The following is a 12999-nucleotide window of genomic DNA, read 5'->3' on the forward strand; positions in this document are numbered from 1 at the left end:
TATACATTATTTATTCATTATTGTTTTCTTTGTAGTATTGGCAAAAGCACTATATTCAGGAATATAAAATCAAAAGGATTTGATTATGATCACGGGAATATATTTTTTTTTAAATCAGGGATCTTTTATGTAGACAATTCAGTTTTATAGAATTTCCCTGAGCCAGTTTTATTATACGTACATTAAAATCTTGATTTACTTAATATCAGCTGCTGTATTCTGAATAAATAGATTTGAAAAATTTATAGGTTTAGAATATACACAAGGCATTCAAGTTTGTCCAAATATTCGCGTGCAATAAGAAAAGCTCTCATTTCATTGGCTCGTGCGCAGCGCTATTCTTCACCGAAGCTGACAGTGGAAAAGAAAAGATTGATAGATTAGAAGAGTGTTGTATGGCATAGCCATTAGACAAGCCTGCGTGCTGCTAATTGCCAAACAGAATTACTCATTCGCTGATCGCTCTGCTGTGTAAAGAAACTCCAGGCTCGGTGTTTTGTGTCATTTCAGTGTCTGTGGATTTGCGTGCGGTGGCGGCATCGAGCTGATACCTCTTATTACCTCTTGATTCAAGAGCTTAGTTGTTGTCGAACGTCAAGTACTGTGACAGAGTCCTTGATGAGTCACTTAAAAGAAATTTAAATTTGGCTCTTGAGGACAAATTGTTTCGACAGCGGGAACTCGACAATCGATCTACCCGATATCTTTTATTGCTGACCTCAATTTTCGCCAACTGAGGGTCAAATGCAAGCGATTCAAGGATGGCTGCGAAGTTTAGTTGGATTGTTGTGGAACTGGTAGTCGTGTGGATTCGAATTTGTTGTTCAACATGCGGCGACCACCTTCAAGATAGTTCCGGAGACCTTCGCTTTCCAATAAGCGGAGGAAATGTCGGCGAAAGGCTGCGGTGTACGTGGACAATAACAGTCCCCGAGAGGTTTCGCGTGAAAATTACTTTCACCGATTTTGTTATGAAAACATCATGTTGCTCCTGTGTACATGATTTCTTAGAAATTCGCGACGGATCGTTAGACAATTCAACACTTGTCGGACAATTTTGTGCCAAGAGGGAACCTAAATTCGTTTTCTCCACTAGAAATGTAATATGGATCCAATTTGTTTCTGATTTTCGTACCTACAGAGGAAATCGCTTTCGGCTGTCATGGGAGGCAGTGTGTGGAAGCCATTACACAGACACTTCGGGCAGTTTTACCTCGCCAAGCTATCCATTACCTTACGAAAACAACAAAGATTGCATCTACAGTATTGAAGTGCCCAAAGGAAGAATTAAAGTAAAGTTCGAGAGCTTTAACGTCGAAGGTCGAATGCCCGTTTGTTTATATGATTTTCTTGAGGTGAAGGAAATCGGATACTTCGAACTCTCGAGTTCTCAAGGAGAATCTCGAAGGCGTCGCTACTGTGGGAATGAAAAACCGCCTATTATTTACTCGACGAGGGGTAGAAATCTGTGGTTTCGGTTCAAGAGCGACCTTTCTGGTGGAGAAGCAGGATTCGTAGCTAATTATCGCACTATTTCTGCTGGAGAGGGGACATGTAGCGGCACCCTTAAAGATCAATCAGGGCTAATTTACTCCCAAAATTACCCATATCATTTTCCACCCGGCCAAGAATGCGTGTGGAAAATTCAGGTGGCTTCTGACATGCATGTGCATTTATATTTTGACACCTTGAACTTTGGTTTTAAAAAGGATGGTGTCTGCGAGAATGGCTTTTTGGAAATTTATGATGGGTTAGACGATTCCGTGCATAAACTTGGCACATACTGCGGGGATTTAATACCTAGCAAAATTATTTCTAGGACAAACCAGTTGATGATCAAGGCAGTGTCAAAGCTTGAAGGGGAGGACATTGGATGGTTTTCTTTGCGCTATGAGTCATCTACCAGAAGTGTTTGCGGGCTGCAGAAGTTCACCTGCGTGAACCGGCAGTGCACCGAGAGCCATAACACATGCAATGGTAAGAAAGAGTGTGACGATGGCTCTGACGAGGAGGATTGTCCAAAAACTGAAGAGACTGGTTTCCTGTCCTGGTACAGATTCTGGCCTGTCAGCGTCGTAGGTGGAATGCTTATAGTAGGAGTCTGGCTTTGGAGGGCGTGGAAAAAAATAACTGCAGCCCGATCGGAATTGGATGACCATGCTGCAACTATGTCGCCAAATCATATTGAAATGCTGCCATGTACAGCTGAAGAAGCTCCTAAACCCCCAAGTTACAGTGAGGCCGTAGCACAAGATAGTAGGCCTCCGCCTAGTTATGAAGAAGCACTAAGAGAACAAACAAACCCACAGAACAATGCCACAGAAACGGACAATGCAGACACAGCTAGGGTTAATTCTGATTTAAATAGTGGCACTGTAACATCATCTGGAAATACATCTCATGCGGCTTCTATGGTAGTGTACGAGAGGTCACCATCAAGTAATCATGGCTCTCCATATGACACGCATAGAAGGCGAGGACCCGCAAATCAAAGAGTTTAGCATTCAGATTTTATTTGCTTCTCACCAAGTCTCGAAAAATTATGTGTAAATAATAGCACCTTACAGCACGTTACTTTAGCTAAGGCCATATGACTATTATTGACTAATCAGAGCAAGGGATTCGAACAAACACTTTTGTCATACATTTAGGTAAGATTCGGGGGGGGGGGTAAACAAGGTTACTGCCCCCTTTTCAACCAGGAATGCAGGAGATAGCATCCCAAAAATGATAAAGATTTTTTTTAATTTCCCTTTGGTGTCATAGCAGTGGCAAGAAGTTGCACTTTTGCCAGAACTGCTATGGACCCGCCCCTTTCTCTGGGTTTCTTGGATCTGCTCTTGTTTGTTCAGAATTATCCTTTTAAAACTGGTTTTGTCACTTGATTTCACAGTTTCGTGTAAGTTTTTTGTATTTTTTTATTGCCTACTTTTACTTTGACATTAACTTTATGAACGATCAGAGCAACTAATGCATTTTGCTGTTCAAATGGCAGCTACCAGTATTTCACCTGTCACTGCAAAACACAGTTAAAGCAAGGGTGTGGAGGGGGACAGGGGGGTGGAAGCCCAGGAGAAAAGGGACAGGAAGCGGGAGAAGGGAGTGCGGGAAGCGAGATTCCTAAGGTGGCGGGAAGCGGGAGAAAACAAGTAAACTTTTGCAACAATTTGTTATATTTTGCAATAGATATAGGACAAAGAGGAGAGAATGGCTACGGAAAGGGAAGGGGGACGGGAGTAAAAAATATGGGAAGCGGGAGTAAAAGGCACAGGAGGTGGGAGGTTCAGACTCCTCTGCCCCCTCCACTAGGGTTATTGAACTTGTGCTCTTTTGTTGCAACTCATGCTATGTTTGGTACTTAAGTGTTGAATGGCCCTGCCTGAAGTCTTTGTGCTGTAATTTAGAAGCTAATATTTTCAAATCATCAAAAAAGCTGTACAAAATAAATGATAAAAGAAGTGACTGATAGTAGCTGATGTATGCCATCAGAGAAACTATAAACAAAAATATTTCTGTTTGACTTATCATGCACCTGTATGTGTACAAAAGAATATTAAACCGTATAATTTGTGACGTTCTGGCACCATTGCTTATTTCAGTTTTTAGTGACAGCCAGGAATCAGTAGCCTTACTTTGTTCTTAACCCATCATGCAAGAGTGCTTAAGTGAAAAATAAATAGCACTTCGTAAAAGAACTGCTCGACACATTTCATTTTAATGGTCACACACTAGGGTTTCATTTAAGTTACGAAAATCACCAAACTGTGGAACAGGCAGAAATTTTTATATTGCTGCCCCACCCACTTTCATTGACAAATTCCAGAAATTCCTGTGGCTCATGTGCTGCACCTCCTTGCCGACACTGTCGTTTAGGGTTGTTTGTTTGAACTGCCCTTGAAAAATAATCTTGATTAAATTTATTTTTCTCGCCAAAACATAAAAGTTACGCCAAATCTTGACACGACCACTTGAGGAAGATGACAAGGCTGAGTAACTTTCTCTTCTACTGAACATTTATTTAATGCTTTATTTAACAAAAATCATGATGTAATGAGTGAGCTGTGAATTTTTTCATGACAAGGCGGTTGGAATTTACAGACGAAAGTAGGCGTGGCAGTAGAAGAAAGTGGGTGGGGCAGTGTCATGAAAAATTCGGGCCTATTCCACAATTTGGTGATTTTCACAGTGGCCTTCTACACAGATGATCTTTTGGCTCGTCACCCATTCTTCCCCACAAACAATTGTAGGGAGGAATTTCTTGTTTCTTCATTATTCTCTCATCTTCAATTCACTGGAGAATTTGATTCAAATATCAAGTATTGCCAGTGATGGTAAATCAGCTAGATCATTTAAAGGTTGATTTTAAACTGGTATGTTGACTGTTGGGAAGAGGAGTTGGGGGCTCCCATATAAATGTGGCACAGATGATCAACAGAAATTTCCTTTTAAAAATCAAAACATTCCTTTTTGGGCGTGACTTGAATTTATTTTCACCCCTAAGAGCACTTATTCTAAAACAAAACATTGAGATTTTCTTAATTTAAAATCATGATAATGGCAATTGCTTCATGCATCCTGCAATGCAGGCCTATTTTAGCATGCGAGCGCATCTTGATTGGACAAGTGCCATCTTAGATTCAAACCCAGGAGAGAGCAAAAAATGCATTCTGGGGAGTAGGAGTGAGGCTAAATGTAGAGGGAGGGGAAGGGAAAGCATTTCTCCCTTCCCAGCCCTCCAGCCCATGCGTTTGCTTCCAAACCTCTCTCCACCCTCATCCAACATGGTGGCAAATCTACTCAATGGCAAGCTAGTACTGATAACTCTTGCACCCGTGGAAAAGGCATGCACTGCAGGCTACAATTGCTTTTGGATTCCTTTTTCTTTGACAGGTTTGTCACATCATGGCGGGGTGAGTCAGGTTTGATACTTGAAAAGGTACTGGGATAACTCCAAGTGTAACCAAACCACAAATTTTATCCCTGTACTTACTTTTATTTTGAATGTTACTTTTATATAATAATATAATAATAAATATGTAATGGGGCTTTTCAGAGCCAATGTAAACTAACTCTGAAACAAATATTGTAAATGAACGTAACATGATTAAGAATCCCAACTGGCAGGAGGCAGACCAGTTGGCTATTTACAAGCGTAGCCGAGGAGTTGAATTCGGGGCTACCGAAAATAACACCAGCTAGTGGTCAGAACGGGACTTGAACCCGCGACCTCCGGATTTCAAGTCCGGCGCTCTAACCACTCGGCCACGCTGCCTCCTTATGACATCCCCTCCCCCTGTGAGTAAAATGTGGTTTTAATAAATCTCATTTAACCCCTAGTACATATATGAAGTGATCACTGTACAGATTCTCATTACATTTAATTTATGTAGTAAATAAAATACGAGCGGGAGATCTGTATGGGCAGTTACAATGGCGAGCCGATAGAAATGAAAACAATAAATTGAATGCAAAGTATTGTTATGCGAATCAGTAGAGATCTGTATCAAAAGTTAATGAATACTAATTAGCTGAGCAGGAGTTTGTATCAAAAGTTAATTCTATTGATTGATTTGTATGGGGGTTTACAGCTGTGTACACGTGATCTGAATACTGTGCTGGGATTGGTTTACACCCTCATGAATTATTAATGAATTTTACAAGAGTAATTAAAAACATCTTCAACAGAATCACTGTTTTTGTTGCAGATACTTGATTATTGTCATGAATTATTATTTTCTAAGCATTACGAATAATAATTCAACCATAATGATTGAGACATCCTCGCTGGGTTAACTTCACCAAAAGTCATATGTTTTTGCAGTATTTCTAATGCATTTGAAATAGATATTTTTCATTAAAGTTGGTTAGAAACTACAAATATTAGGGGAATATTTAAAAGAATGTTTCTCAAATTGTCTCCAGGTTTCAATTCTGTTCACCGTTAGTTAATGCCTTTCTTATAATTTTAGTATTGGTTGGCTGAAGTAGACAATTTTAAACCCTGTAATGGGCAGGCAAAAGTACAGCAGCCACAAGTATTGTGCAGTTCCAGAAAATATCCATACCCACCCCATCAGGGATGGCAGAGCTGGGAAGGAAGGCTTTAGTGCCCACAATATTTCCAACCAAATAAAGACTAACATGTTCTAAGAGAAAAGTCTCTAACAAAAGTGAGGGGTGTTGATATTTTACCTTAGGCTGCATGACATCAGCAGTCGTAAGCTGAAAGTAATAATTTGTCAGAGCATTGATTTTTCTTTTACCTTTTTAAATTTATAATATTCGCAAAGGGGTCTTTTCTGACTTTACTTAGCTTATGCAACAAAGTAAATAAAAAGTCAGAATGTGCTCCCTCTATCAGGTTATAGCCAGGAATGAAGTAACTCGGCAGTGACTGTGTTGCTAGGCAATGAAACAAGTCATCCAAAAGTCCTAAAAGGTTGGTGGCAAAATTGTTCTCAGTCCATGAGCTCACTGGAAGCCTGTGGCAAGCTTGGAAAAATAACATCTTTAAGTGATAGGAATGTAGGATATCAGGGCCCTTTAAATGCAAAAATCTTATTATCTTCAATACTCTGTAACACATTATAGCAATGGGACATTGCAGTGCTATTTCCTGCATAAAGAGAAGTTCTATTACGCTGAAAGAAAGCCTCCACTCAACCTTTGCTTGTCCTTAAGGTGAACATTTTCCAACAAGATGAAGATTTTCCTGTTGTACTTTATCAAACGACTCATCACTAAGCCAGCTGGGTTGACCATGTACCTTCAACCAAGAGGGGTATTCCTCTGGAAGAATATCAGAAGGTAACTCTAACGCTACCACAATGTCACAGTTTATTACAATTTCTTGAAAGTCCAAAGATAGGGACAAGGTCACAGCCGGTGGATTAAACTCTAACCGGAATCGTTCGCTTAGCAACGGGATTTGGGCAAAGATGTGTTCAATTTGTTTATACAAGTCTTCTACAAGAAGCAATGGATTTAAATACATTTCACCTTTCCTTTTTGGGTCACTCGGGACAATACTGAAGTTAGCCCATCTTTTTCGATACTCCTGATCCTTTACGAAGACAACAAAATATCCCTCACTGGTATCCTCTTGTTTCATCAATATGACAGGGCTGTCAGCCGATCTGCCTACTTTTATATCACGAAACACGCATAAAATATCCATTTCGCATTCGAGATGAAGCTTTCCATCTCCACCTCGTTCAAAGTTTGGAATATTCACGCCTTCTGCAGTACTTCCGGTCCAGATAAACTCGATTTCTTGATACAGTGGGTGTTTCCGCAAAGGCTTGTACAGGCAGTTCTTGATAGCACCTAAGACAGATGGAAATACTTGTTTCCATTGCTTGGAATCCACCGTCGTCTAAATGTTTCCGTAGAGCTTCGTTTAGGGATGCAATTGAATGCCCTGATAAGTGATCAACTTCTTCCAGACCTTCCACTGCCGCCATGTTGACTTTCTTCGGTTGGTACTTCATGTATGGGTTTTTTTTGTTGCCCTTAATTACATCCCCAAACGCGTACCCAGTCGCTTCTCTTGCTTTTTTAGCGGCGCGCAAGGCCTCAAGGGAAGGACGAACTTATTTCCTTCCCATCAACCTCGTCGAACGCAGCGAAAACGGAAAAACGAGTAACGACTGGGTATGAGTCTGTTTCATCCCTGGGACAGGGAGCACACCAAACTTAACAAATTGACATCAGTTTTTTATGCGTCTGTCCTGTTATTGATGATAAATTGCGTCATAACATTGTCAAAGTGTTGTAGATCCTTGAGCCGCCAGGCGAGTGGATCTACAACAAACTTTGAGAATGTTATGACGAAATTTATCATCAATAACAGGACAGACGCATAAAAAACTGACGTCAATTTGTTTTTTACAATAACAAAAAGCCAAAACTGAAATGCACGAGGAAGATGTGATTGCCGTACGGCCGCAGAATCTAAATTTCATAGCTACAATCCGGAGAATCACATTCACAGGCTCGTTAATTAAAAGTTTGGAAAGAATACGGACAGAAATACAAGAGAAAATTTGAATGGTTCAACTAACCTTTAATCCAGTGAAAAGTGTTCACAAAATAATCCGCTAAAACGCGGTTCATCTTCTTAATTTCATTGACAGCACACTTTCAATGCCAATTTCAGGTCTGAATCCTCAATAAACATCCTCATCTTTTCGCTCTCAGGTTGCAATGGTTTCTTAAGTTTTAACCGATAAATTGTAGACGATTTTCTCATTGAAGACTTCTAGTTTCGTGGAATAATTCTCGCCTCATCAGGAATACAGCGCTAAATCAGTGCTGAAAAGTTTGACAAACTCTTTGCTGATTGCGTCAGCAACGAGTTTCATGCGTCTGTCCTCTTATTGACAATGAAAATTAACCAATGAGCGTGCGAGAATTCGCTCAGTTATTGTAAAATACACATTTCACCAACACAAACCCCAACAACTTCTCAAATTTTCCAAACCCCTGAAAGTTAATAACCCAAATGAATAATAATGTCAGCCAAGCCAACTCCAACCTGGTTTCTCTCTCCCCGCCCCAGCCAGACGAGAGAAGAGGGACCCTGGTCACGTCTCCCAGAATCAAGATGACATCCATACATTTTAGTCCTGTATTGAGCATTGAATTGCAGCCTCCCTGAAAGGATCATGGGGTGCTTGCTTAAGGGTGTAAGTTTCAGATTTTTGGTCCCGCTTATGGGTGTTCCATCAATGTTTTTAGCCATGCAGATCTTGTGTAGCACTGCACATGAAGAAATATACAAATAAAAATTATGTTCTTAGTTTTTGGTATCTTTTAGGGGTTCTTTTCAAAATTTCCAGTGAACATCCCTGCCCCTAACAACAGCCAGTACAGTAGTTTCCCATCCTTCCAAGAAACTCCCAACAGATTAAACAAAACAAAATCAAAATCAGTTGGCCTGGAGCCAAATTTTATGTAACTGTGCATTTTCTTCAGACAATGAAAATACAGTTAGATTCTGACGTCCTAGCCTGGACTAATTTTTAATACATGAAAATATTTGCACAAGCACATAATCTGTCTCTCCACATTAAATACCCTGCTCATATGCTTTACTTTTACTATGAACGTTTGGGGTGGTAATTGCTATATTTTACTAATAATTTATTTTTGCAAAAATTCTTTTGAGCAAGCCAATCAATTTAGAAAACAATGCCAAGTACTTCGTTTTTGCTTGATTTTGAAACGCTATAAAACTTATAAGAATTAAAATCTAACTTCTTAATTTAAGCCATGATGGGATATTACATCCACACCAACCTCACAACAGCCACCTCTCTAGAATGAACAGTTAATTTTGCTGATCAGTAGGCCGGCTGTTGTGGAGATGTAAGTTAAACCGTAATGCGGTATTCTTGAAAAATAGCTTAAAAAAATTCAATTAACATTTTTTTTATTATAAATTAAACAACTCACACTTTACGAGTTCTAGACCATATTCTTCCTTTAGAAGTAATATGCTAGCTCTCAGATATACATATTTTTTTAGTATAGGGTTACAACATCGGGATGAGTAACTGATCAAAAATTGTTACATGTAACTTCCAAAAATCATTAAGTTATGGCAACCTTACAGTAACTTCTTCAGTTGTGATCTGTGAAACTACACAAATGTGTAACTTTTCTTTAACAGGGTTCACTGAATTTGTAATTTGGTCAATTAAACACAATTTAAAATCGGCACTTTGCAGCTAACTATCACATGGTACACAACACCTTGCTGGAGAGCAAGCTACATGCTGAGACATCTAAAACAAAGCGACTTCAACCAGTCATGCTTGACTTTCCTTTGTTTTGAATGTCCCAGAGCGAAGTTTGCGCAGGTTTTGTACCATGTGGCTGTAAGCTACAAGGGGCCTATTGGCTAGTCAGTCCATGATGTTGGTTTTTGTTTTGGGGCTGATTACCGGTATATAAGCATACTACTGACAGAATTATACTGACGTTGAGTTCCACAGTACGGTTAACCTTCAGCAATCCAGTTATCAAAGCGCCAGAAAATTCTGGCTGTTTTAACAGGGCTCTTTTAAAAACAAAATGACTGACTGAGCTTTTAGTAAGGCCGCAATTCAGTGGCAATAAAAATGGGTTGCAGGGCTCGAGACTAACAGTAGCCAACTAGCCAAAGATACCAGGTTTTGCATTCCTACTAGCCACTTTGGTTAGTAAAAAACTCGGAAAAGTCAACAGTTCCATGATAGAAATCAATATATTTGATTAGTGAAAAATAACTTTTGGATAGTAAAATCTGACATGTCACTAGCTAATAAGCCAAAAAGTTAAAAAGTTGGTGTCGGGCCCTGGGTTGGCTGTTTTAGCATGGTGGCTTTATGCATGGGATTCACAGTAGTTATTGAGGAAAAAAGAAAACTTTCTTGGTCAACATTATTACAGGTGCAGGAATCTGCTTCTTTCTATTAAATGACTCAAACTCCCTTGCAACTTTGCCATTAACCCTAACCAACATAGTGACAACATCTTCTGTATGAGCATAAGTGCTAAAAACATCAGCTATCGCTTGAATAAACCAAGAGCCTTTCTTCAAATTGCTCCACGATACATATCCAGGTACGGTGGAGTATGCTATCAACGTGTCAGCTTCAGCGGGAAGAGTTTCTGGCTCAACAAACCTCTCGAGCTTGTCTGTAGGGAAGGCTGCAGTAAGTAGCTGTTCAGTGGTTCGCGTGACGTGTGACTCCTCAACAACATGTGCGCTATCTGTCACATCAGCACCATGATCATAATCACTTCCACGACATGCTTGTATGAAAAACAACTTTGGTTTGCCGACAAGGTCTTTAGCCATGTACCCATTGAAAAATGCAAGCAGATCAGGAATGGAAATAAGCACTCCATCAACACCGTAAATTTGTCCTTCTAAACCATGGCTGAGAAGACACACCACCATGGAATCTGCGGCATTGTGATCAGGCATTTTAGCAAACTGGAACAGAGCTTCCTTGAGCTGTTTTGCAGTTTGATTTCTTAAAATTTTTACCTTGTACTGCAGTTGATTAAAAAGATTTTTAAGCTTTTCTGCATCTAGGTCAGAGCCACCTCTTCTTTGAAGATATTCAAAGTCAACATTGTTCACAATTAAACACCAGCCGTGAGGTTTACTTGCCATGGGGTACACAAAATCTTCATCGGTACTGGCCAAGACATTCTTTTTTACTTGTGACGAAGTTGGAACATTTGTTTTTACTACAACATGATCAGAAGGAAAAGGACGGCTGTCACCATCATTCAACTCCAATGAGGTGTTACCTCTGTTTCCAGTAGTGGAACTTGAAACGTCTCCTGGAAAACACAAACAAGAGTTATTTCTTTGCGAGACATTCATGATCAAAATGAAGGGGTGGGCATAAGAATGGGGCGAGGGGAGGGAGATCTGCACTCGGCTTCCGCTTGTCATACCGTATACCTTATTGTTACTTATTTTCGCGGGACTTAATTTTCGCAATGAAAATCGCAAAATTAAAGATCCGCGAAAATTAATTTTAAAAGTTCTCTATTGTATTTTTTATGTTAATTACGCATTTTTGGCCAAATCGCGAAAATTTAGTCCCGCAAAATATGCCCGTTCCATTTTCGCGAAATAAAGTTACCGCGAAAATAAGTAACAACAAGGTACTCAAGGTTCCTGATGCTTCCTTAGTGATTGCTGCCTAGTTTGCAGTTCTCTTGCAAAAAATTGTGCCACACTGTAAAAAAACTGTCCTATTTCTACTGGTTCCTGGCCCTGCTACCAGCTTTCTATTCTCCTGCCTTTGATAGACTTTCTATACAATACTATGCTCATGGCATCATTGATGTCAAAAGAAACAATATCTATATAGGAACTGTACAGTTATGGTAAACAGGGGCGGATACAGGGGGGGTGGATAGGGTGGATATCCACACCCCATTTTTCAGTTAAAAAAAAATCGAAATGTCACTTTATTTGAAATAGAAAATAAATAAAGAAAGAAAAATTAGCTCTCGCTCATGTCTGGTTGTTGTTACGCCACGTTTCGCCGTCTGCCGCCACTTAGGGTTAGGGTTAGGGCTAGGGTTAGGCCCTAATGGTCTGCCATCCACCCCCCCTTTTGAAATCCTGGATCCGTCCTTGGTAAATTACCAAAAAATAAAACCTTACATCTCTTCAATAAATCTAGCAGACAGAAATGTTTTCACTAATTAATAAGTCCCAGCAATACCTAAAGGTATGAAAAGCCCCCCCCCCCCCCCCACTATCACCACCCCCAAAATATGTTATGGGCAAGCTTATTTTCTTCCAAATATATGTTGTCATAGTATGTTCTGATACTAAAAAAAATGTTTATTTAACAGAAGCTGAGCTTTTCTCAGACGGTAAAAATTCTTCCTTTTAAAAAACACCCAACCATGCAAGAAAGAATACTACAGTTTTGAGAATGATACTGATTTGCTGGTGGCTTTATAATTAAATTAATAATTACCTGAAGAAACTGACTCATTCGCCTTCAATAAATCCACAAGGTGACTTTGCCCGTCAGTAGTAGAAAGTGCACGGCAAAAAACATCGAACGACTTTGGCCCGCGGCGGGGAAGAGTGTCAAGTAATTTTTCTACTTTAGCTGAACGGGTCGGTTGTGCCTTGATGATTTCAACATCACTTTCCGTTAAACCACCTTCTTGAAGAAGAAAATTTAACAGTTGCGTGGCTTCTAAATCTTGTATTAGTGCGAGCCTGTTCTTTCTCAGCAAATCTCTGTGTTTTTTTTCCATTTCGAAATGATTTTCTGCTTTCGTTTTTGGCGCAACTTTTCTTGCAGGAAAATACAACGCCAGAGGAAAATGTTTCTAATGCGGCGTGCAATTGGTTGATTTACCGTGAAGAGCTATCAGCCAATCAGAGACAGTTTTATAACGAGGTCGAAAAAAATCGTCGTACTAGTTGCGGTCAGTGGTAAACACCATGAGAACAGTACAATTTTG

At 39.8% G+C, this 12999-nt stretch overlaps 2 protein-coding genes, 1 non-coding gene and 1 pseudogene across 3 annotated transcripts; 1 reads left to right on the forward strand and 3 right to left on the reverse strand.

Annotated features, from left to right (window-relative positions):
• The first annotated feature begins 352 nt into the window (after positions 1-352).
• LOC144656804 (bone morphogenetic protein 1-like) lies at positions 353-3574 on the forward strand. The gene has a single exon (XM_078517047.1). It carries the CDS (start codon positions 762-764, stop codon positions 2499-2501), a length of 1740 nt encoding a protein of 579 aa, XP_078373173.1. The 5' UTR covers positions 353-761; the 3' UTR covers positions 2502-3574.
• A 900-nt stretch (positions 3575-4474) lies between these two features.
• LOC144656811 (nucleotidyltransferase MB21D2-like) lies at positions 4475-8146 on the reverse strand (annotated as a pseudogene).
• Positions 5200-5272, reverse strand: Trnas-uga (transfer RNA serine (anticodon UGA)). The gene has a single exon. It is a non-coding gene; the product is annotated as a tRNA-Ser (tRNA).
• An 850-nt stretch (positions 8147-8996) lies between the features above and the next one.
• Positions 8997-12853, reverse strand: LOC144656810 (caspase-3-like). The gene is made up of 2 exons (XM_078517056.1): positions 12501-12853; positions 8997-11340 (listed from the first exon to the last, which is right to left on the reverse strand). Exons 1-2 carry the CDS (start codon positions 12787-12789, stop codon positions 10391-10393), a joined length of 1239 nt encoding a protein of 412 aa, XP_078373182.1. The 5' UTR covers positions 12790-12853; the 3' UTR covers positions 8997-10390.
• Between the last annotated feature and the right edge of the window lie 146 nt (positions 12854-12999).

Source organism: Oculina patagonica, chromosome 6 (genome assembly GCF_052425735.1).
Source record: "Oculina patagonica isolate OP01 chromosome 6, crgOcupat, whole genome shotgun sequence".
Taxonomy (NCBI): domain Eukaryota; kingdom Metazoa; phylum Cnidaria; class Anthozoa; order Scleractinia; family Oculinidae; genus Oculina; species Oculina patagonica.

Coding starts and splice junctions, on each gene's coding strand:
- LOC144656810 (XM_078517056.1), bottom strand. CDS start 12,789: ATGGAAAAAAAACACAGAGATTTGCTGAGAAAGAACAGGCTCGCACTA. Junction 11,341..12,500: donor GAATGAGTCAGTTTCTTCAG/GTAATTATTAAT, acceptor TGTGTTTTCCAG/GAGACGTTTCAAGTTCCACT.
- LOC144656804 (XM_078517047.1), top strand. CDS start 762: ATGGCTGCGAAGTTTAGTTGGATTGTTGTGGAACTGGTAGTCGTGTGG.